The 22,268-nt window shown below is 42.9% G+C and overlaps 1 protein-coding gene across 19 annotated transcripts in view; it reads right to left on the bottom strand.

The window, feature by feature from the left end:
• The window catches only part of Erc2 (ELKS/RAB6-interacting/CAST family member 2), an 885,961-nt gene that overhangs the window by 844,414 nt on the left and 19,279 nt on the right, over positions 1-22,268 (bottom strand). For all 19 annotated transcript variants that reach the window (XR_012912096.1, XR_012912099.1, XR_012912100.1 and 16 more), the window contains exon 2: positions 2,742-3,533. Coding sequence is in view for 13 of the 19 variants with exons in the window: in XM_075988882.1 (XP_075844997.1) it covers positions 2,742-3,398 (657 nt within the window). In the remaining 6 variants the exon portion in view is untranslated. The remainder of the gene's footprint in view (positions 1-2,741; positions 3,534-22,268) is intronic.

Here is a 22,268-nt window from a genome sequence, read left to right as displayed (position 1 = left end):
TTTATTTCCTCTAGGTTCACTATTTTTCAATGATTTGTTTGTTTGCCCATTTTGGCTCCTTGGACACGTACGTAACCAAGGCTGACCTTGAACTTACTACCTAACCAAGGACAAATTTAACCCTTGATCTTCCTTCCTCCACCTCCCAAGTGCTGGCACTATCAGCATTTTCCACCACGCCCGACGAGCACTTTTAGGACAAACCTAAAAAAGTCTACAGATTCGGTTACTAACACTCTGTCTATCATCTCTGTCTTAGAGGAGAAGACTCCACTCCCCACTTCCTCCGGCTGTGTCAATGCCAGCCAAGAGAATTAAGACGTCAGTGTGACATCTTCAAGAATCTCTTGCCCTGGGATAGCAATTCTCAAAGCCAAGCTTCCAGATGTAGAAGACCTGGATCCTCGTGTCACTACATAGAAAAGATCTGACATGGAGAGTCACTTGACTTGCTTCATACCTTAGGGAATAAGAAATAAATGTCGGAGGCCAGGTATGGTGGTGTACACCTTGAATTCCAGAACGCAAGAGGCAGAAGCAGGTGGATGTCTGAGTTCAAAGCCAGTCTGGTCTACAGAGTGAGTTCTAGGCCAGCCAAGGATACATAGCAAGATGCTGGAAAGGAAGGGAGGGAGGGAGGGAGGGAGGGAGGGAGGGAGGGAGGGAGGGAGGGAGGGAGGGAGGGAGGAAAGGAGGGAGAATATTTTGTGTTAAGTCACTGAGATTTGAGGTCTATTGTCACCCCAGAAGAACATATCCTATCCTGAGCAAGAGGGATGCATATACCTCTAAAAAGGACCCTGATATACTTCTAAAAGGGAATAAAAGGAGCCTCTATTAAAAAATAAAAATAAATTTACTTCATTATATTCATTTTACTTTGTCTCATCCACATATTTTGTAAATATCAAAGAAGACATGCTGACACCGTAGCATAATGTAATTTACAAATAAGCACACATATATAAATATGGATTGGTGCTCAGCCATAAACTCAATGACAGAAGCAGAGGCTAAAAGTCATTTTAGAGCTGACAGACCAGAGACCCTTCAAGCTTTCTGCCACTGATTTCATCATTGCTGAACTGCTTTAACTACTTAAAAATGAAAAAGCTCCAGAGGGGAGAAAAGCAATGTGGAACAGAGGGGAAATGCACTTTACAGTAACATGTTCACATAGCGATCAGGAGCCAGCAAATCAGAACACAGCAGAGACAGTGGTGGGGAAAAGAAGGGAGCTTCTGTCCCAGGGGAAACGATCACATTCTCCAGTATCTGAAGAGCAGCGCCAGCTCTGCCAGATAACGAGATCAAGTGACTCCTCATAGCACACAGAAAGCCACAAGGATCAGATCCTTGCACAAGTCAGAAACGCATCCACAGCTGCTTAGCTCTAAAGTGCTAGCATCAGAGGATCGGGGGAGGCTCAGCAGATGAGACCCACCAAAAGGCAGAAAGCAATACTAGGCCGAAGGCAAGACCAGCTGTCAGCCATTAGTTCGGCCGGGTGGGATTATCCCAGACTTGTAACAGAGTAAAATGCCACCAGGGAGTTCATGGGCACAAGGGCACAACACCCTTTCTCCCCCTTAGCGCTCTCTCTACAGTAAGAAACTGAGATGTAGGCATAGGTGCATCTGATTCCAACGCACTTGTGAAAACAATGCTATGTAAACAGGCCTCATTTGATACAGAAACGGACGCTGACCGGGCTGAAAGGGAAATGACGTCGGGGAAGCTAACCGTGGGAAGGAAGAGGAAGAACGCGGCAAGGGAAACCTCAGCTCTGTGCAGGGCGACCACGGATGGAGCACATAGCTCGGATGTGGAAGGAAGTGGTACAAGATGAGACTGGCCCAGGTCTTCCAGAAGGTGCCATGGGCTCAGTCAAGGAGGCACAATGCCTTCTGGAGATGATGAGCTTTGAGAAGGGAGCAGGGGCTGTAAGCAGGGGAATGGCCACTGGGTGGTGGCGGCGCCTTTAATCCCAGGACTCCGTGTGTTTGAGGCCAGCCTGGTCTACAAAGCAAGTTCCAGGACAGACTCCAAAGCTACAGAGAAACCCAGTCTCAAAAAAAAAAAAAAACAAATAAAAAAGGGGGTGGGGAGTGACAAAATTCTTGAAGAATCTGGGAAACTAATTTCACTAATTAAACTATAAGATAGAAGATGGATCAAAGACTAAGAAGGCACCTTGAGCATAGTCGATAAATACTGAATGGATAAAGGCTGAAGAGCAAGCTAAGGAAAGTTTCCCTTACATGGTAAGGGAAACCCATTTTTCCCAATTCTGTTTCATGTTGTCGGCTACTTAGAGAATGCTGCTCCTTCTAAGAAACCATGCTGGTTCAACAGCAAAAAGATAACAAACAATAAACCATCACCAATCAAGTGTGACCTCCTTTTAATGTAAAATGTTTACTCATGCAGAGGCTATCATTTTCCTCTTCTATGCTGAGGGGGACATCTGAACTGCTGTTCCAACTGCTGAAAAAGAGAACAAAATTAACCACGTACAAGTTGGCAATGAGGATCAATCCTCCCCCATTCTGCAACTATGTGGAAGGGTTACTGGAGTAAGGAAATCAATCAATACACTATAGTACTTCCGGGGTTCTGCTGTGGCATCCAAATGAAACATTTTAAGCTGTAACCTTCTTGGTGGTGCCCAACTTCCTTGATACATACAGTAAGCCTGGAGCCATCTGCAAAGCCTGGGAACACTGACAGTCAGAACCTACCTGGTTTTCTTCGTGAGAAACCCTCATCTGCTCCTTGAGGACAGACATTCGAGCTGCCTCCTCTTTTCTCAGCACTCTCTCCTTCTTGAGCTCGGGACTCCAGAAAGTCTTGATGCTGTTCATGGACGATCCCAGTTTGCTGTCCTTAATGTCAAGCTCCTTCCGGAGGAGGTCATTCTCTCTCTGCAGCTCTTTGAGCTGGGCTTGAAGATCCAACATGGTGCTGTCTCTTACCTGCCTCAACATGGAGGGCACCTGGTGGTGGTGGTGATGGGATGAGCCGCTCAGCCCCCCGTGTTGATCCGTATAGGAAAGAACGTCCGTATGGGAAAGTCCAGCGGACGCAATATTGGGACTACTCCCCATGGCTGTGACCCGGCCTCCGTACACAGCTCGATTCGTGGCCCTGCCCAGAGTCATCGTACCCTTTGGGTAAGTTGTGGACGCCACCCCTTCATGGTCACTCAAGTACATGGGTCCAGATGTGGCATAGGCTGCATTAAGGGACTGGATATTCTCCATAGACAGAGTCTTGCCTGTCCCTCCGCCTCCCCCGCTGCTTGTTCTTCGGTGGCCCAACCGAGGAGACCTTGGCAAACGAGGTGATCTGGAAGGGCTACCTTCCAGATTAGTGATGGTTCTTGCACTTCCATACATTTTTCTTCTGTGATGTGGTGCTACTCAAGAGAAGAGATGCTAGGCAACCTTAGAGTTTAAACCAATTCCTCCACGGGCCAGAATTCTCACCACATTCTGTATAGCCTGTGCCGGGAAATGGCTCCACTCAGAGATCTGCAAAACAGAGAAAGGATAATTAAAAACAAACTTCTTCAGAACTCTAACTACAGCTGCATCATGTCTTAAAATATATTGATAGTAGTAGAATACTCTGCTAGAAATCACAGGGTCCTGGGTTCAAGTCTCAGCATTGAAAATAAAATCTATATAGATAGACAGGCAGAATGATAGAAGATAGATGATAGATAGATAGATAGATAGATAGATAGATAGGTAGACAGACGATAGATAGACAGACGATAGATAGATAGGTAGATAGATAGATAGATAGATAGATAGATAGATAGACGATAGATAGACAGACGATAGATAGATAGATAGATAGATAGATAGATAGATAGATAGACAGACGATAGATAGACAGACGATAGATAGGTAGGTAGATAGATAGATAGATAGATAGATAGACGATAGATAGACAGACGATAGATAGATAGATAGATAGATAGATAGATAGATAGATAGATAGACGATAGACAGATAGACAGATAGACAGATAGACAGATAGACAGATAGACAGATAGACAGATAGACAGATAGACAGATAGACAGATAGACAGATAGACAGATAGACAGATAGACAGATAGACAGATAGACAGATAGACAGATAGACAGATAGACAGATAGACAGATAGACAGATAGACAGATAGATAGATAGATAGATAGATAGATAGATAGATAGATGATAATGATAAGTGAGTGGCAAAAATGATTGACGGATGATAGATGATAGAAAGAGTAAAGTGCTCCCCATATATCTACTTTATAAAGAAAAATAATCCCAAAACACTTCATACTACATGTAAACTTTTAAAACAAATTTTCCCACCCTGACTCCAAAGTCAAAAGTGATCCAAACAGAAAGGAAATTCTTTTTTCCATAGGAAAATGAAGTTATCCGTCTTGATTTATGCTAAGTATGGTTTGAAAATCCAAAAAGTTCACCATTTAGACTTTAGCAGTAAAATAACCCAGCTTTGGGGCAAGGCCCTCAAATACACATAGCTTAAAATAATGATGGTGAGGACGTGTTGCTCCCTTGGGTGTCTAATATCTGACCTATGCACTGTCCTTTCTCTTCCTCCTCCGTTCAGAGATCACAAGAGCTCCCTTGTACTGCACCCTGCACAACCGTCTCGAAGCCGTCCTACCATGCACCTGCCGCTGACACGGGATTTGGAGCTCACTCCGTCTCAGAGCTAGAATTAAGAGGTATTTCAACCAGCAGAACACCTGCACATGTGGTCAGAGTCTCAGAGCTGTTACCAGGGAAACAGCCGTCCTTCCTGACTCTTCCCGTCATACATCTTCTAGGCTGGCCATCTGAGAGTTCTTTTCCACATTAGCTGACCTTAGTCTTCATATGAACCTCCTCGCACACAAATAAAAATGGCACAGGAGAACAATGCCAGGGGATTAAAGCTGAAGTTCCTGGTCCCCTAACTCCTAAAAAACAGGAAGAGAGGCTCCCTAAGGAGGTGAGCCAAGTATATCAGGACAATTTTCATGTAGCTGGGGCCACAGGGTTGCAATTATCACTTCAATGCTGGGCCTCAAAAGGCCTTAATGGGGGCCTCACGGCCTCCTGCTTTCAGGAAATATTCAGTGTGTTTTGCTTTCCTTCATTTGGCAATAGGAGGACAGAGTCTAAAGAGGGGCAAACTCCACCTAATACAGACAAGACCTTAGGCAAATTTTTTTTTTTTAAATTTATTTATTTATTAAAGATTTCTGTCTCTTCCCCGCCACCGCCTCCCATTTCCCTCCCCCTCCCCCAATTAAGTCTCCCCCCCAGCCCGAAAAGCAATCAGGGTTCCCTGTCCTGTGGGAAGTCCAAGGAACCCCCACCTCCATCCAGGTCTAGTAAGTTGAGCATCCAAACTGCCTAGGCTCCCACAAAGCCAGTGCGTGCAGTAGGATCAGAAACCCATTGCCATTGTTCTTGAGTTCTCAGTAGTCCTCATTGTCCGCTATGTTCAGAGAGTCCGGTTTTATCCCAGGCTTTTCCAGACCCAGGCCAGCTGGCCTTGGTGAGTTCCCAATAGAACATCCCCATTGTCTCAATGTGTGGGTGCGCCCCTCGCGGTCCTGAGTTCCATGCTCGTGCTCTCTCTCTTTCTGCTCCTGATTTGGACCTTGATATTTCAGTCCTGTGCTCCAATTTGGGTCTCTGTCTCTGTCTCCTTTCATCGCTTGCTGAAGGTTAATATTCAGGAGGATCTTAGGCAAATTTTAAAAACTTTCACCATTTTTACTCTTCAGTAGCTAAAATGCAGATATATACCATCTAACTCATTACTTCATAGACCAGATGCTATCTATAAAATACCTAGTTGCTACCTAACATAAAAGTCGATAAACAGCTTTTATAAAAATAAAGAAATAAATAGTTTCTATTTAGTGTCTCAATGAGATTAAAACATTAAAAACAACACATCAAGGCAATGTTTATTTTCATCTACCTATCATTTATCTCTCCTCTCACATCTAGACACCCTTTCTAGTAATGCAATCTCTATTTTCCCTAAAGGAGCACTTTCTAAACCCATACTTCCAGTTCATAAGGACTCAAGGCTGCCTCCCACGACTCCATCCTGGAAGGCATCAGAGGTGAAAATATAATCCAAGCCTGTCTAATCGTTATATTCCATTCGAAACATGGTAAGTAGTTCAAAGAATGTTGCATGACTCTCACTGGTCCCAAAAGACCCCATATCATGACTAGGCAGAACAGATAGTAAAGAGGAAGTCACCTTCCTTTAGAACTAGTTGTTTACAAGATGGAACTCTGGAAGTGATGGCTGAATGCTCAGCCCCAAATTGGGAATCTACATATGTCCTTAAGACTCTGGAAAGATTACAGAAGAGGCAGAAAGAATGGACTGATCAGAGGACAACAGAGGAGGCACAGAACATTGACTCCCAGGTACTCCTGTGACTGAGATCACCTGCCAAGATCAGCACAAGACTGGGCCAGAGACCCTTGTGGTCCCATCCCTCGCTGAAGGTCTATAGGCAGTTTACAGTTAATGAGGAAAAGATTTTTCTCAGTGATGTAGCCTTAAGTAACCCGTAGTAAACTCAATGGCTCATTAGCAAAGAAGACACAGGGATGGCAAGATCACTGAGTGGCTAAGTGGGTAAAAGTGTTTGCCTTGCAAACTTGATGACCTGAATTTTATCTCCAGGGTCCATAGTAGAGGGAGAGAACCAACTCTCAAGAGAGTTGTCCTCTGAGCTCTACAGGTGTGCCACACTCACATACACATATACACACTCTCCTGCACACATACACACTCACCTACACACGTATAAACTCACATACACACATACACACTCACCTACACACGTATAAACTCACATACACACATACACACTCACCTACACAATACACACATATAAACTCACATACACATGTATAAACTCACATACACACATACACACTCACCTACACACATACACACTCACCTACACACATATAAACTCACATACACACATACACACTCACCTACACACGTATAAACTCACATACACACATACACACTCACCTACACAATACACACATATAAACTCACATACACATGTATAAACTCACATACACACATACACACTCACCTACACACGTATAAACTCACATACACACATACACACTCACCTACACAATACACACATATAAACTCACATACACACATACACACTCACCTACACACATACACACTCACCTACACACATACACACTCACCTACACACGTATAAACTCACATACACACATACACACCTACACACGTATAAACTCACATACACACATACACACTCACCTACACAATACACACATATAAACTCACATACACATGTATAAACTCACCTACACACATACACACTCACCTACACACGTATAAACTCACATACACACATACACACTCACCTACACACATACACACTCACCTACACACATATAAACTCACATACACACATACACACTCACCTACACACGTATAAACTCACATACACACATACACACTCACCTACACACATACACACTCACCTACACACGTATAAACTCACATACACACATACACACTCACCTACACACATACACACTCACCTACACACGTATAAACTCACATACACACATACACACTCACCTACACACGTATAAACTCACATACACACATACACACTCACCTACACACATATAAACTCACATACACACATACACACTCACCTACACACGTATAAACTCACATACACACATACACACTCACCTACACACATATACACTCATCTACACACATACACACTCACCTACACACGTATAAACTCACATACACACATACACACTCACCTACACACATATACACTCATCTACACACATACACTCACATACACACACACTCACCTACACACATACTCACTCACCTTTGTACACATTCACATACACACATATCCACTTACTGACACACATACACACTCTCCTACACACATATACACTCACACATATAAACTCACATACACACTCACCTACACTGACACAAAATAATAAACAGTAATTTGAGGGCACATGATAGCAGAAGGGGGGCTCACTGGGCAAAGAGGGAGGTCACCAGAAGAAGAAGATGGACAAGAAAGGGTAACAAGGGGTGAACGCAATCAAGATACATCAAATACATATGAAAATGTCAAAATAAAACCCACTGTATATTGTTGGGGACATATTTTCAGGCAGAGAATATAAACAGAAGGACAACTCTGGGAAAGAATGAGGAGCAGCAAGAGAACAGGGAGAGGAAGACGTTAGGGGCCAAACATCCAGCCATCTAGCCAATCACAGAGTAAGAAGGAAAGAACAGTATATAGACATAGAGAAAGATAAAGTCGGGATAACTTAAGTTAAGAAAAGCTGGCAAGAAACAAGCCAAGCTAAGACTGGGTATTCATAACTATAAATAATCCTCTGTATGTGATTTATTTGGGAGCTGAGTAACAGGCACCCCAAAAAGTCAAAAGAGTAAAACATCCCACAATAGTCTATAATACATAAATGCTAATTTAAAAGGAGGAAAAATTTTTAAAAAGCCAGGTCTCTGAGAACTACCAATTGCAAGGGGCCTCTGTGGGAGGGAAGCTAAAGCCAAGGGAAACAGAGCTGCACTTGGGAGTATGTAAAGCCAGACAAGGAGATGACATGTGATATTCACCACTGAAGCTCCGTCTCTCTAGGGCCATTTCAACTACATGTGTCAGACAGACAGCACTGGCAGCCCCAAGCCTTAGCCTCGTCTTCCTTCCTTCTTCCCTCCTGTTTTCAGGTATTTCTTTACTTATGTGTTGTATGTGTGTGCAGGTCAGAGGCTAGCTTCTGGGAGTCGGTTCTCTCCTTCCACCATGTCAGTGCCCCGTGACAGAACTCAGAAGAGTAGCAAATATCCACTGAGCCCTCTCACCAGCACAGCCTCTCCTCGTTGTGGGATATTTGTATACTGTGAACATATATTACTGTGATTGGCTTAATAAAGAGCAGAACGGCCAATAGCTAGGCAGAAGGTATAGGTAGGACTTCCAGGCAGAGAGAAGGAGTAGGAGGAGATAGTCAAAATGCAAGAGAGACATGGAATGAGTCAAACACACAGAATGGGAGAGAGGTAAAAGCCACATGGCAGAACATAGATTAATAAAAAAATATGTGTTCATTTAAGTTATAAGAGCTAGTTAAAAACAAGTCTAAGCTAAAAGCCAAGTTTTCATAATTAATAAGTTTCTGTGTCGTTATTTGGGAGCTGGCTGGCAGGACAGAGAAAGACTTGTTGCACCTTTTGAGTTCCTCATAATGCCCTCCTAATCTGACTCTAGGTTCAGTCCTATGACTTTGGCTAAGTGAAAATCAATGTGAATGAAGCAGAAGCCTTGAGGATAGCACCTGTGTGTTTATTCATTGTTCATTGTCCTTTACCACACCAGGAAGAACACACTTTACCGACATGAGAAGCACAAAACATAGCCAAGTTGGCCCTGCCAGCAGTCCACCAACCCCAAGACATGAAAGCAAGCGCCATCCAGTTGAGTGAAGTTGCCTCCTCAGCGGCTGCCCACAGATGCATGAGCAGCCCAGCTAAGACGGGCTGAGCAGCACACAGACCCCACCAGTACTTCTTAAACTCTCACAGAACTTTTGTGATCGATTGTTTGGCAGTATTGTGGGAGCAATGCGTGACCGATGCCTTTGCCCATGAATTTCTTTTTTTTTTTTTTTTTAACAGAGAAATCAGTCTGTGTATCTGTTTCTGTTTTATAAGTTTTTTTTTTAATTTATTTATTATGTATACAACATTCTGCCTCCATGTATGCCCACACACCAGAGGAGGGCGCCAGATCTCACTACAGATGGTTGTGAACCACCATGTGGTTGCTGGGAATTGAACTCAGGACCTCTGGAAGAGCAGACAGCGCTCTTAACCACTGAGCCATCTCTCCAGCCCCATGAATTTCTTTTTGTAAATTCTATCTTACTTTGTTTTCCTAACATTTACACCCTAAGGAGCCTTCAGATATATGGGAAGAAACATTTTCTGTAAATGTTTCCCGTTCCCTAAAAAGACAGTCTTTAAAAGGATTCTCTAACGGTTTGTAGCTTAGGCACTTTGAAATATTTACATTGCTCTAAACGCTGTTTCATTTTCCTTGGAAATACACAAAAAGCATGCTATAGCTAAAGGTTTTGGTATGAGCAATCAATCTCTTCAGTAAAAGGAGTACCAATACACCAATGATAAGAATTCAGTTATATAAATGATAAATAACAAAATAACACAGACAAGGGACCAGCATGACAGCGTGAACATCAAATGAGACAGAAAGATGTTCCCGACATACTGGTAGTGGGTAAGAGCAGAGTACAAACGTGAGTGTGTGTGTGTGTGTGTGTGTGTGTGTGTGTGTGTGTGTGTGTGTGTTTGCGTGCGTGTGTGTGTTTGCGTGCGTGTGTGTGTGTGCGTGCGTGTGTGTGTGTGCGTGTGTGTGTTTGCGTGCGTGTGTGTGTGCGCGTGTGTGTTTGCGTGCGTGTGTGTGTGTGTGTGTGTGTGTGTGCGTGTGTGTGTTTGCGTGCGTGTGCGCACACGTGCACATGTTCCTCACACTTGTGGAAAGCACAGATATGTGCACATACTAGCAGGGAGACTACAGTGACACACACAGACTGACACCAGAGCTCAAATCCCAAGCACCCACACAAGACTCCAGGAAGACCTGAATTCAAATCCCAAGCAGCCACACAAGACTCCAGGAAGACCTGAATTCAAATCCCAAGCACCCACACAAGACTCCAGGAAGACCTGAATTCAAATCTCAAGCATCCACACAAGACTCCAGGAAGACCTGAATTCAAATCCCAAGCACCCACACAAGACTCCAGGAAGACCTGAATTCAAATCCCAAGCACCCACACAAGACTCCAGGAAGACCTGAATTCAAATCCCAAGCACCCACACAAGACTCCAGGAAGACCTGAATTCAAATCCCAAGCACCCACACAAGACTCCAGGAAGACCTGAATTCAAATCCCAAGCACCCACACAAGACTCCAGGAAGACCTGAATTCAAATCCCAAGCACCCACACAAGACTCCAGAAAGCCCTGAGTTCAGATCCCAAGCACCCACAAAAGAGCCCAGGCCTGCTGCAAGGGTCTGTAATCCCAGCACTGCGGTGAACAGGAACACGAGGACCACTGCGGCCAGCTGGCCACAAACCCCGCTGCAGGTTCAGCAGGAGACTCAGTCTCGAGGAAATAAGGTGGAGAGTGAGACAGCAGGACACCTGGCATGCTCCTCCACGCACGTACTGGTACACGGACCCACACACATGCACATCTTACACCACACACGCCATGGTCACACACAGTAATAATGACAAAAACATTCTGACATTGGCTCCCGGTTTCTCTGGGCTCTCTTGATCCAGGGTTAGTACCAGATTTAATGCTAGTATCACAACAGAAGCCTTCCTTTTTCCTGTGCTCTCAACCGGTAAACAACAGACAAAGTCATTTCTATCATGAAGTGTTGGCTAAAAAAATCGCATGAAGCTGGACAGACTGGGATGTTGATTGCATCTCACTGTTTACCAAGTTTACCACGGTATTTTCATCTGTAATCCATTCTGTGCCACTCACTGTTGTTTTTTTCTTCAAACGCAGTCTAATCCATATAGGCATGTATATCATCCCCTTAACTAAAAAAATAAATAAATAAAACCATTACATTATATCCCTATCTTATTCTTAATGTTTGTATTTTTCTGTTTCTCTAGTCAACAATATGATGAATTTTTGTCTCTTAGTATTTCAAAGGTGTATAGCTTTTTATTTGGCTGATGCGTTATATGTTATTGCTTTGACCTGTATCTCTCTATTCTTAATAATAACTTCTACTGCCATTCAGTTTACTTTTGCCTTTTTACTCTAAATGCTCATTTGTCTTCAATCATATTTTCAAATAAGTACACCCATGGCTGCATATTCCAGGGCTGTACTATAGACATCTCTTATTGCCAATTGTGAACAGTAAGAATTGTTCAGCTGGGGCCAGCAAGCCAGCTCAGGTAAAGATGCTCGCTGGAAACCTGCATGTTTTCTGGCCAACATGCATGCTGGAAAGCCTGAGTCCAGTACCTGAAGCCCACATAAAGGCTGACAGAGAAAAATGTCTCTTCAAAGTCATCTCGAACTTGCACAGTGTGCTGTGGCACACACATATAAAAACACAATTAAAATATTAAATACTTTCTTTATAAATTGATGTCCCAGTGATGATCCAGGATAGACAAAAATCTTTAGAGCTCAGTTCTTAAAGAATCAGAACCTGAGGCTATAACATATGTTTCTTCTAAACTGTCTTTTAGATAGGGTTCACTATGTAACCCTGGCTGGCCGAGAGCTATTCAGGCTGGACTGGCTGTAAACTCACAGAGATGCACCTGCCTCTGGCTCCTGAGCACAGGAATTAAAGGTGTGTGCCACTACACTCATCTTTTTTCTAATTTTAAGATGTGTCATGAACCTAAATGCTTACTTGTTAAAATAACTAATAGGTTATTATAGAGAATACATGTGTTAAGGAATTAAACCAAAGCACTCAGTCTTACCAACAATGTCTTTTCACAAAATGATGCTTTCTTCTTGAGTGTATGCATGTGTGTCTGGATGTAAGTTTGGATGAATCAGGATTAAATTCTACATAAAGTCCCATACCACACTCTCCTTTTCCTCAATAGTTCATTCCGAACACCGTCTCCTTTTTAGACATGATTATTAATGGCTATTTTATAAAAATCCAAAAGATGGCCACCAAAAATCCCTTCCCTTTCTGTAGGTAAACATTTCTCTTTCCTACCAAGGAAAATTCTATTTCCTTCTTTCTTGAATGTGGAGTGGACTCACGACTGGCTTAAACTAACAAATGCAAAAGATGTGACATTGTTCTCACACTGAACTTTACCCTGAGAAAGCCTAAAAGTTTCTCTTTGTCTCTTAAAATTCATCTGATGTGACATAAAGGAGTTGTATTTGCTAATCCTGAGCATCAATCTGACTGTCTAAAGGCTTAGATTAGTGGCATACGCCTCTGGGTGTCATTTCCAGAGAGAAGCACCTCTGACCTACTGAATGCTTTACCCACTGATGAGTTTAAACTCACTAGGGAGGCAGAGACAGGCGGATCTCTGTGAGTTCGAGGCCAGCCTGGTCTAGAAGAGCTAGTTCCAGGACAGGAACCAAAAGCTACGGAGAAACCCTGCCTCGAAAATCAAAAATAAATAAATAAACTCAAATGAAGTCTTCGGAGGTGATGAACCGTGAAAGGCAGAGACTTGATGGAGGAAGCCAGTTGTAAGGGTATGTCCTTCAAGGGCTATGTCTCACCCTACCCCTATCTTCTGTCTCCTGGCACCAAGACATAAGCTTATCATCTTGCCCTCTCCAAAATCATGAGCCAAATAAAGAATTCCTCCCCTAAAGGTGTTTTCTCAAATAGTTTGGTCAGATATTTAGGTCATAACTAGCGCAGACATCCAAGCTGTACTATTGGAAACAGAATGTCACAGAAAATCTTCGGAGATGAGACTCTACACAGAAACACAGTTGATATGAAGATGCAAACATCCCAGCCAGCAGCCAGCACTCAGACAGGCCAGCGAGATGAGCCACCTTGAACTGCCATCCAGGATCACGGGCATGAGTGACACTCTAACACTAGAAGCAGGAGCAGGACCATCAGTCAAGCTGCAGGGCTGTGGAAAATAACAAGCTACTGTTCAAAGCCTCCGAACTTTGGAACCAGTCACTTAAAGCTTTATTGAATGATTATTGAATCATTTGTTTAACTAATCATATGACACGGGTTATTTGTTGAATGAAAATGTAATAATGTTGTGATGGAAAACATTTCACAATATTTTGATTGAAAAAGTCCTAGCTGACTAATATTTTGATTGATGAAGCACTGGTTACTACCCGAGGATCACATTCGAGAAGAAATACAAGATAAAAATGGAACATTTTATACTCCCATCTTTTCCTTGGCTAGTTCCCTTCACAGCCTTTGCTCTTTACTCTCAGCGTTCCTTGAAGCTGCCATCTCTCCTGAGGCTACCAAAAATCCCCGATTCAAAGATGACTTCAACACTGTATACCCAGTAAATACACTTTCAGAAGAATAGTGCCCCTCTCCAGTGGTTTTCATCCAGGACTTCATGAGCAGTTTAGTAAATGTCTGGATTAATGTAGCTGATGGGAATTTGGTTTTATACCAAGAAGTCTCAGCGATGTTGGAAATACAAGGGGATGAACCCAAACGTGAATGCATGATATAATTTTCCCAAGATGATTTGGCAAGCGAACCCTTTTCCTTTTAATATACTTGAAATTTTCCCCTGAAACATTCTAATTTCCTCATACAAGAAATGCTTTTAGGCAACAGATTCGTTCTTGATGTTGAATGCCGGGGTGAAAGGGGCTGAGATATGACAGAGCTTCTGTCTTCAGGAAACCTGCTCCTAGAATGGACTTTCTTAAGCAGTTCTCTTGAGCTCAGATCCAACATGTTTGAAGGAATGGTGGTTACAAGAACTAGGTACTACAAAGTTGATCTCTAACAAGGAAAGGTAAATGATAAAAGAATTGTCTAGAACCATGCAGTTGGCCACACCTGTAATCACAGCACAAAACAGAAGTGTCAGCCATCTGAGGCCCAGCCTCAGCTATGTAGAAGGTTGGGGACCAGTCTGGGATACATACGATACTCTCTAAAACAAAAATAGAAGCACTACTAGATATGGTCAAAGTATGAATATTTCATAATGAAACCCATTATTTTGTAGAGTAAATAAAAGTTAACATAATCAAAATAAATAAATTTGAAAACTGACTGGAGTTTTGACCTCAAAAAAACTCCAAGAAAAAGTATAATTCTCTATTTATTTTCAAGCCTCAATAGTGAAGCTGAAGTGTCAGAAAGAACACGTCATCCATCAGCAGTCCATGCCAAGCAGCTGAGAAAAACACTGATATTTGCACCACCAAGATCACACTAGACAAGAGAAGCCTGGTCCAAGTGATTCCACAGAAACTACCAAGTCCCAGGCGATGCAGAGGCCATCAAAACAGTAACAATTTCTTCATCACTGCAGATCTGCTTCTCCGTCTTAAAATGTTTCTATGAAATAAATGACGATACACATAGCAATTGTTCTTTCTTTTCACACATTCGCAAGGATAGCTCCAACTTTTGAAGACTTCCAGCTGGATATAGCTGAACTACTGACTCTGGATAAAGACTGTGAACACATCTAACGTGAAGTTCCCGTGTGAGCTCTTGGTACCCCTTACCTGCTGTGTTCACACAGTTTCCAGATATTTAAGGAACTGAACTCCACCAAGTCATTCCTGGGAGGAAACGGCACCTTACTTTGAACTTTCTACAAAAATGATTATCTGATTAGAAATTCAATGCCTGTAGGAGAGGTTGGGGTGCTGCAGGACCACGGTCTAACTATGATATATCTTGGGCGATCTCCAGTACCCTTAATAGCCATTTCTTGTCCACCTCTTTGTCTGACCTAACATCCTTGTGCCGATCAGGTAAAACTTCTTGGGATGTCCTAGCCTCCACCGATGTCATTACACGCATGTGTTTCTCCACTTTGCTGCTGTAACACGCCTACATCATGTCCCTAGCAATGTGCTTTCAAAGTGCGGTTTCCTTTGTTCTGTTACTCGAAAAACTTTATAGAGCTCTTATCATTTTGGGGATATGGAATCTGTGCAATCTAAATCTGTGTTCCTAGGCCATGGTCAATGACACTTGAGTCTGTAATCAACTATCTCTTATCCCTCAAAACTGAGGGATATGAATATTTGTGTGTGCGCGTGTGTGCATGTTTATGTGTATGCAGTGCTCATGGGGAGATCAGGGGACAAACTCGGGTGTCATGAGCAAAACCTTCCTTTAATTGTGTATCACATCCCCTCCTGCCTCCTCCCTCTTCCTCTTCCTCATCTCTGACTCTTTTGCCTGCTTGTGGGAACCTTTTCTTCCTATTGGGCTGTGATGATATGTACCCGGTCTTATTGTAACTTGTTGTTCCATGTTTGGTTGATGTCCCTGCTCTTTTCTGAGGGGAGATGGAGGGGAATCTGGGGGAGAAGAGAGGTGGGGAGCGGAAAGACCGAGGGGAGGGGAAACTACAGTTGGGATGTAATATATGAGAGAAGAATTTTTTTAAAAAAAAAAAAAGGACACTTTAAAAAAAAATTCAGACCATCACGCTTACAGCATGGCTATCATCACAGCCCACACTTCTACTTCTTAAAATTAATTTTAATTAGCAACCTAAGCCAAACACATTATCTAGAAATAAACTTCTTCTGCCAGATTTATAGATCAGGCACAGTTTCCTGGGACCAGACCACCCCTCAGGCTACTACACACAGAATTAGGTCAAGCTTGTTCAAGAGGTGCAGGTTGAGATAATGAACCAAGCTAGAGGCAGGTTCCCCAGCTGCCACATCCCCTGCACCACCTCGTGATTCCTACCTGTTATCCCGAGTCACTCACACCCTCCGCCCTCGCCCAGCTGTGTGTAAGCTCCCCGGTGTATTTTAAGATACTTGCTCTGACACTTAGGCTTTTTTGAGTTGTTGTCTCCTCGCTTCTCATTTACCCTGGTGGGTTTTTTTTCTTTTTTTCTTTTCTTTTCTTTTTTAATTCTCTAAAATGAATTTTTGAGAACAATTAAAAAGATAAATTTTAGTCAGCAATCAATAAGGCAATAATGTCTCCTTCCTGTTACCAACTTCAAGAAGACCCCTCTAAGCTTTCCTACCCACCTGTAAATGTGCCATTAGAAAGTAAGATCTTATTATTTTAAACACTTTTACAGAGCCGAAATAGGAGTCCGTCAGTGGAGTTTCTTCTTGAGATTTCTCTTTAGAAAACCTGCTTATGTATATTCGTAATATACAACACTAAGAAGGATAAATTATTCATAACCTCAAACTGCAGAGAAACCAACGTTGCTGACATAAGAGAAACTGTGACACCACAGGGCTCAGCTGCACAACGCCCTCCACTTTACAAACTCCTCATGAATAAATCTCAAGTCCAGGGTAAGTTCTTCATAGAAGTCAAGCGAAATAACAGATGGCTTTATGAATCTATGAGGATGTTGTCTCTAATTGCATATGGATTCATAAATAAAATATGCCCTCCTCCACTTGCCCTCTTAGAAAAAGTTTAAGGACTCTCCAACTAGAGGCTCGGGGGAGCATGGTTGGAAGAGCCTTAAGTCTTGTCTCCCTCAAGTGTCTCCCACTATCACAGTCTGGAATGCTCTATTTTAAGACAAAAGCACTTCCTGCTATCTGTTCTAAATTAGGTTAAGTTTATTTCCACAGATTTCAGCTTCAGTCCATCACCTGAACCCTGCTGACAGACCATGTGAGCTGAGATCATCAGTATCTCCTAAGACTTAAACAACTGAAAATATCTGTCCTTTTTTTCTGACCAGCCTCTCCAACTTTTTAAATCTCTGGGTCACAGATGACATTTAATTCCAAAATAAAATCGTTGTACAGGGGGACATGGTATCGAACAGTCTCAAGCAAGAAGGATTGACCATCAGGATGAGGCTGCTGCAGATGTTGTGAGGCATGGCTAATACAGGGCTGCTGCAGATGTTGTGAGGCATGGCTAATACAGGGTCTGCAGATGTGTGGGACACGGCTAATACAGGGTCTGCAGATGTGTGAGACACGGCTAATACAGGGGTCTGCAGATGTGCGGGACATGGCTAATACAGGGGTCTGCAGATGTGTGGGACACGGCTAATACAGGGGTCTGCAGATGTGTGGGACACGGCTAATACAGGGGTCTGCAGATGTGTGGGACACGGCTAATACAGGGGTCTGCAGATGTGTGGGACATGGCTAATACAGGGGTCTGCAGATGTGTGGGACACGGCTAATACAGGGTCTGCAGATGTGTGGGACACGGCTAATACAGGGTCTGCAGATGTTGTAGGCATGGCTAATACAGGGGTCTGCAGATGTGTGGGACACGACTAATACAGGGCTGCTGCAGATGTGTGGGACATGGCTAATACAGGGTCTGCAGATGTGTGGGACACGGCTAATACAGGGTCTGCAGATGTGTGGGACATGGCTAATACAGGGGTCTGCAGATGTGTGGGACATGGCTAATACAGGGGTCTGCACATGTATATGACATGGCTAATACAGGGGTCTGCAGATGTGTGGGACATGGCTAATACAGGGGATCTGCAGATGTGTGGGACATGGCTAATACAGGGGTCTGCAGATGTGTGGGACATGGCTAATACAGGGGATCTGCAGATGTGTGGGACATGGCTAATACAGGGGTCTGCAGATGTGTGGGACACGGCTAATACAGGGATGTTTAGAATTTGTTTCTAGTTGCCAACACAGAAAGATATATATAATTAACTTTAAAATCAGAAGAAGAAAGGAAGGAAGGAGGAAAAATCTGAAAGTCTGACACTGTGATGCTCTCTTTCCTCCAAGACGATGCCAGACTAGAGCCAACCAGCACCCTCAGGAGAGGGCACGCACCTCTGCTTTCCCTATCCCTCCACTCCCTATGGCCTTATAGTCTGCCCGACTTCCTCTTTCCATGCTTGGCCTATAGGCAGTAAGATGCTGTATCACTACCACATAAAAGGGCTTAAAAAAGAATCCTTTCTCCTTCATCGCCTGCTTCAAGTCCATTCTACCTGCTTTCTAAAAATCTCCCTCGAATCCATCTCCCGGTTCACACATCCTGCCACCACCCTCGGCAGGCCTCTTGTTTAAGCTAGCCCATACCCTTCTGAACCACCTCCCATTCTGACACCCTCTGCTCTATTTCCAAAACATCAGCCAAACTGTGTTAAGTTACAATTATAATCACAAAAATATCTCTACCACCCACTTAGAACATTTCCAAGCTTCCCAGTGCTGCATAGATAAAAACAAAAATCCTGTAGGTGACTCGCTCCTTCACCATCTCTGAACAGGTCTGCTTCCTGTTGCTCAAACCCATCAAGTCCCTTCCTGTCCCTCTGCAACAAACATACTGTTCCCTTCATTTAGATCCTATCACCTGATAGCTTTACCTTCATCAAAGTCAATCCCTTTGAATCACATCCCCAGACCCTAGGAATGTGAGATGTGTGGTCATGCCCCCTTCACTTTGCAATATAAGTCCATGAGGGGAGGTAAAGAAATAGACGGACATGGGTAGAGGGGTACCCTAGTGAATAGGCCTGGAATGTCTAGCTAAGGTAGCAGACAGGGTCCAGCACTGAAAACTTAATTTGGACACGTGACATAGGGGATGAGAATTTGGGTGGGAGTTTAGTCTCTTTTAATATAGTTAGTTGGTCTTATTTGTTTTTATAGACCTAAAGGACAACACATACGCTAAAGGGAAATCTTTCTTCTTTTGGGGACATCTCACTACGTAGCCAAGAATGACCTGGAATTTGCTCAGGCGGGCACCAAATTCCCAAGTGTGGGGATTACTGGTATGCGCTACTGCAGGCTTCTATAAAGGTAAATATTAATTGCACAGTCTGATTTCGTTCTCACACCTGTCACCTCTGCCACTATCAGGCCTTCCTTAGAACATGGTCAGGCACATCCAATAGCCCACACATATCTGCAAATCACTTGCAGTCCTTGAAATCTCATACTATATTCTCATCTCTTGGGGTCTCTCTTCTGTTCTAAACCCTCATTGTGTATCCCAGGTTTTAACATTTGATCTAACATCAGAAGACTCCAGAGGGGAATTCAGGCCTGAGGACCACATCTCTGCATTCCAAATGTATACACTGAGCCGGCAAACTGGCAAATAAATCACCCTGCCTGCCTACCTCGACAAATGTAAAGGTCAGAAAGACAGTGCTTTAATTCTGAATTAGAATGCTTACTCCTCCAAGTTCTAAATAAAATCCAGTGGCAAAAGGAGGTCCTACCCACCCCTAAAACCCTCTGCCCTCACTGGTAGCTCAAATATACTCCAGGAGCCTCACATATATGAATTCTGCTAACTAGCACACTAGGCTATTTCTAGCTATATCCAAGGTAGAGAGGCTTGTTCTATAAAAGACCAAATTATGCTGGAGTTCAGGTCTTGTGGGCCTTTCGGTCTCTGTCACAAGTGCCTGCTGCCTTTCAGCACAAAAGCAACAGCAGATGACTCATAACCAATGGGCAAGGCTGCATTCCAATAAAACCTGATTTTTTAAAAAAAAAAATGACAGTAGTTGGATTTGACCCAGGGGCCGTAGCCTGCTGACATCTTGTCTATTACCTTGTAAATATGTGTCCCTTGGCAACCCTAGGTGCAGGGATGGTCATAATGGTAGCAGGATTTGGAGGCAAATCAGGGATGTCTGTAGGTACAAGAACGGACTCTGGAATGCCAGGCTCTGCAGACACCTGCACTCGCCCACATGAAGTCCTCCCCCATGGGGAAGACACAGTCACAGAAAGTCCAGAGTGGTCCCAGTGGCTCTTCCTACATGTGTCTAAGGACACAGGAGCCATGCAAACATTCTTTGAATATCTGAAAGAATAAAACTGGTACTTCAGTATCATCACCTTCCTGGTAACACTGAAATCACTTTGGGGGACATTAGGTGACAATTCCAAGATGCTAGCCAGCAGGGGAAAGATGCAGTGTTTTCAAAAGAGAGGTCTCAAATCAGACCTCAGAACCAGGTCTGACTGGATCCACACACATACCCATCTCACTTCCTGACATGCCCTCAAGCAGGTTCTCCCCTGGCCTTCATTTTCTTCAACCTCAAAGCTGGGGGTGACCGCAGTACTTCTCAGAGGAATTTGGTGGGGGCATTAATGACACAATGAAATGACATAAGAAATATATTCAGCAAAATGCCCAACACAGAGATAGCATCCAATAAAAAGCTAACCTGGATGACATTAATAAGCCTAAGGCCACTAAAAGCCCCAAATATCTCGGAATTCTCTCAACTCATTAAGGTTAACCCTGTCTGACTAGCTTGGGTCAAACTCAGCTTGCTGTTTAAAAATGCTTCAAATACTGCTTCATTTTTTGTTCTCAAGTGATGGGTTCTCTTTTCTTTCTCCTATACATAGAAGAAGCAATACCTTAATTTAAAAGTTTTATTTAAAAGTTTTTATACATTGTATTTTGATCTTATTTCTCCCTTCCCCAACCCTCCCCCTAGAATCTAGCCACCTATCACACTTTCTCTCTTCTTCTCCTGCCTCTAAGAACACACACACACAAAAAAAATCAAAACAAATAAGCAAAAGACCAATAAGACAAAAAATAAATGCAAAACAAAATCAACAAGCACACAGAAAACGTGGTGTTCATTTTGTGTTGGCCTGTGCTGGGTGTGTGTGCTACACTCAGTGAGACTCCACTGGGGAAACCGATTCTCCTGGGGCCAGTGTGCATTAGTTGCAAACAGTTTCTTGGTTAGTGGTCCATTGTTTTTAAAAAACAAGAAAAGTCTGAAGGTACAATATTATATGTCTCTAGATATTAAGAAATCTCAATAATAAACTATTTAATCTTTAAATGCCACCAAAAATTATGAATTAGGGGTAAAAAAAATCCAACTTGGTATAGCTGAAATTGCCAAAAAAAAAAATGCTTCCCAGTCATTTTCCAAACTCTCTAGGAAACTGAACCATGCCTGTGCACACGTCACTACTCCCCTTCAGCCTTCTCATACCCATTTCATAGTTACTGTTTTCCATGTGCAGATTTAGCATGATTACATGTTCAGCTGCCTTGGATCATATTTTAGAGCCAAGCACTTGAGCGATAAGCTTGACTACATTCCATAGCACAAAAATCCCATACACCCAAGTTCTAGTTCCACCATCTTCCTGTCAGCCATTTCCAGGGTTTAAATCCAAACTCTACCAAGTGATTCCAAATGATATAAATTTAAAATGTAAAATATCTAATAACTTTTTAAAGAAATATGTTCTTAAAGTATTTAGCTAGATCTACAAGTTAAAAGCATAACAAAAAACACATTATTTAAATAGCTTCTTTCTAGAAGAGAATATATACATGATCCCATACACAAGAAAAATGTTAGCAGCAAGAACTCGGCCAACAATGGAGATGGAGAAGACTGTAAATGTGCAA

This window comes from Microtus pennsylvanicus, chromosome 10 (assembly GCF_037038515.1).
Source record: "Microtus pennsylvanicus isolate mMicPen1 chromosome 10, mMicPen1.hap1, whole genome shotgun sequence".
Lineage (NCBI taxonomy): Eukaryota > Metazoa > Chordata > Mammalia > Rodentia > Cricetidae > Microtus > Microtus pennsylvanicus.
Note: the sequence above shows the minus strand (reverse complement) of the source record. Positions and strands in the feature narration are given on the sequence as shown.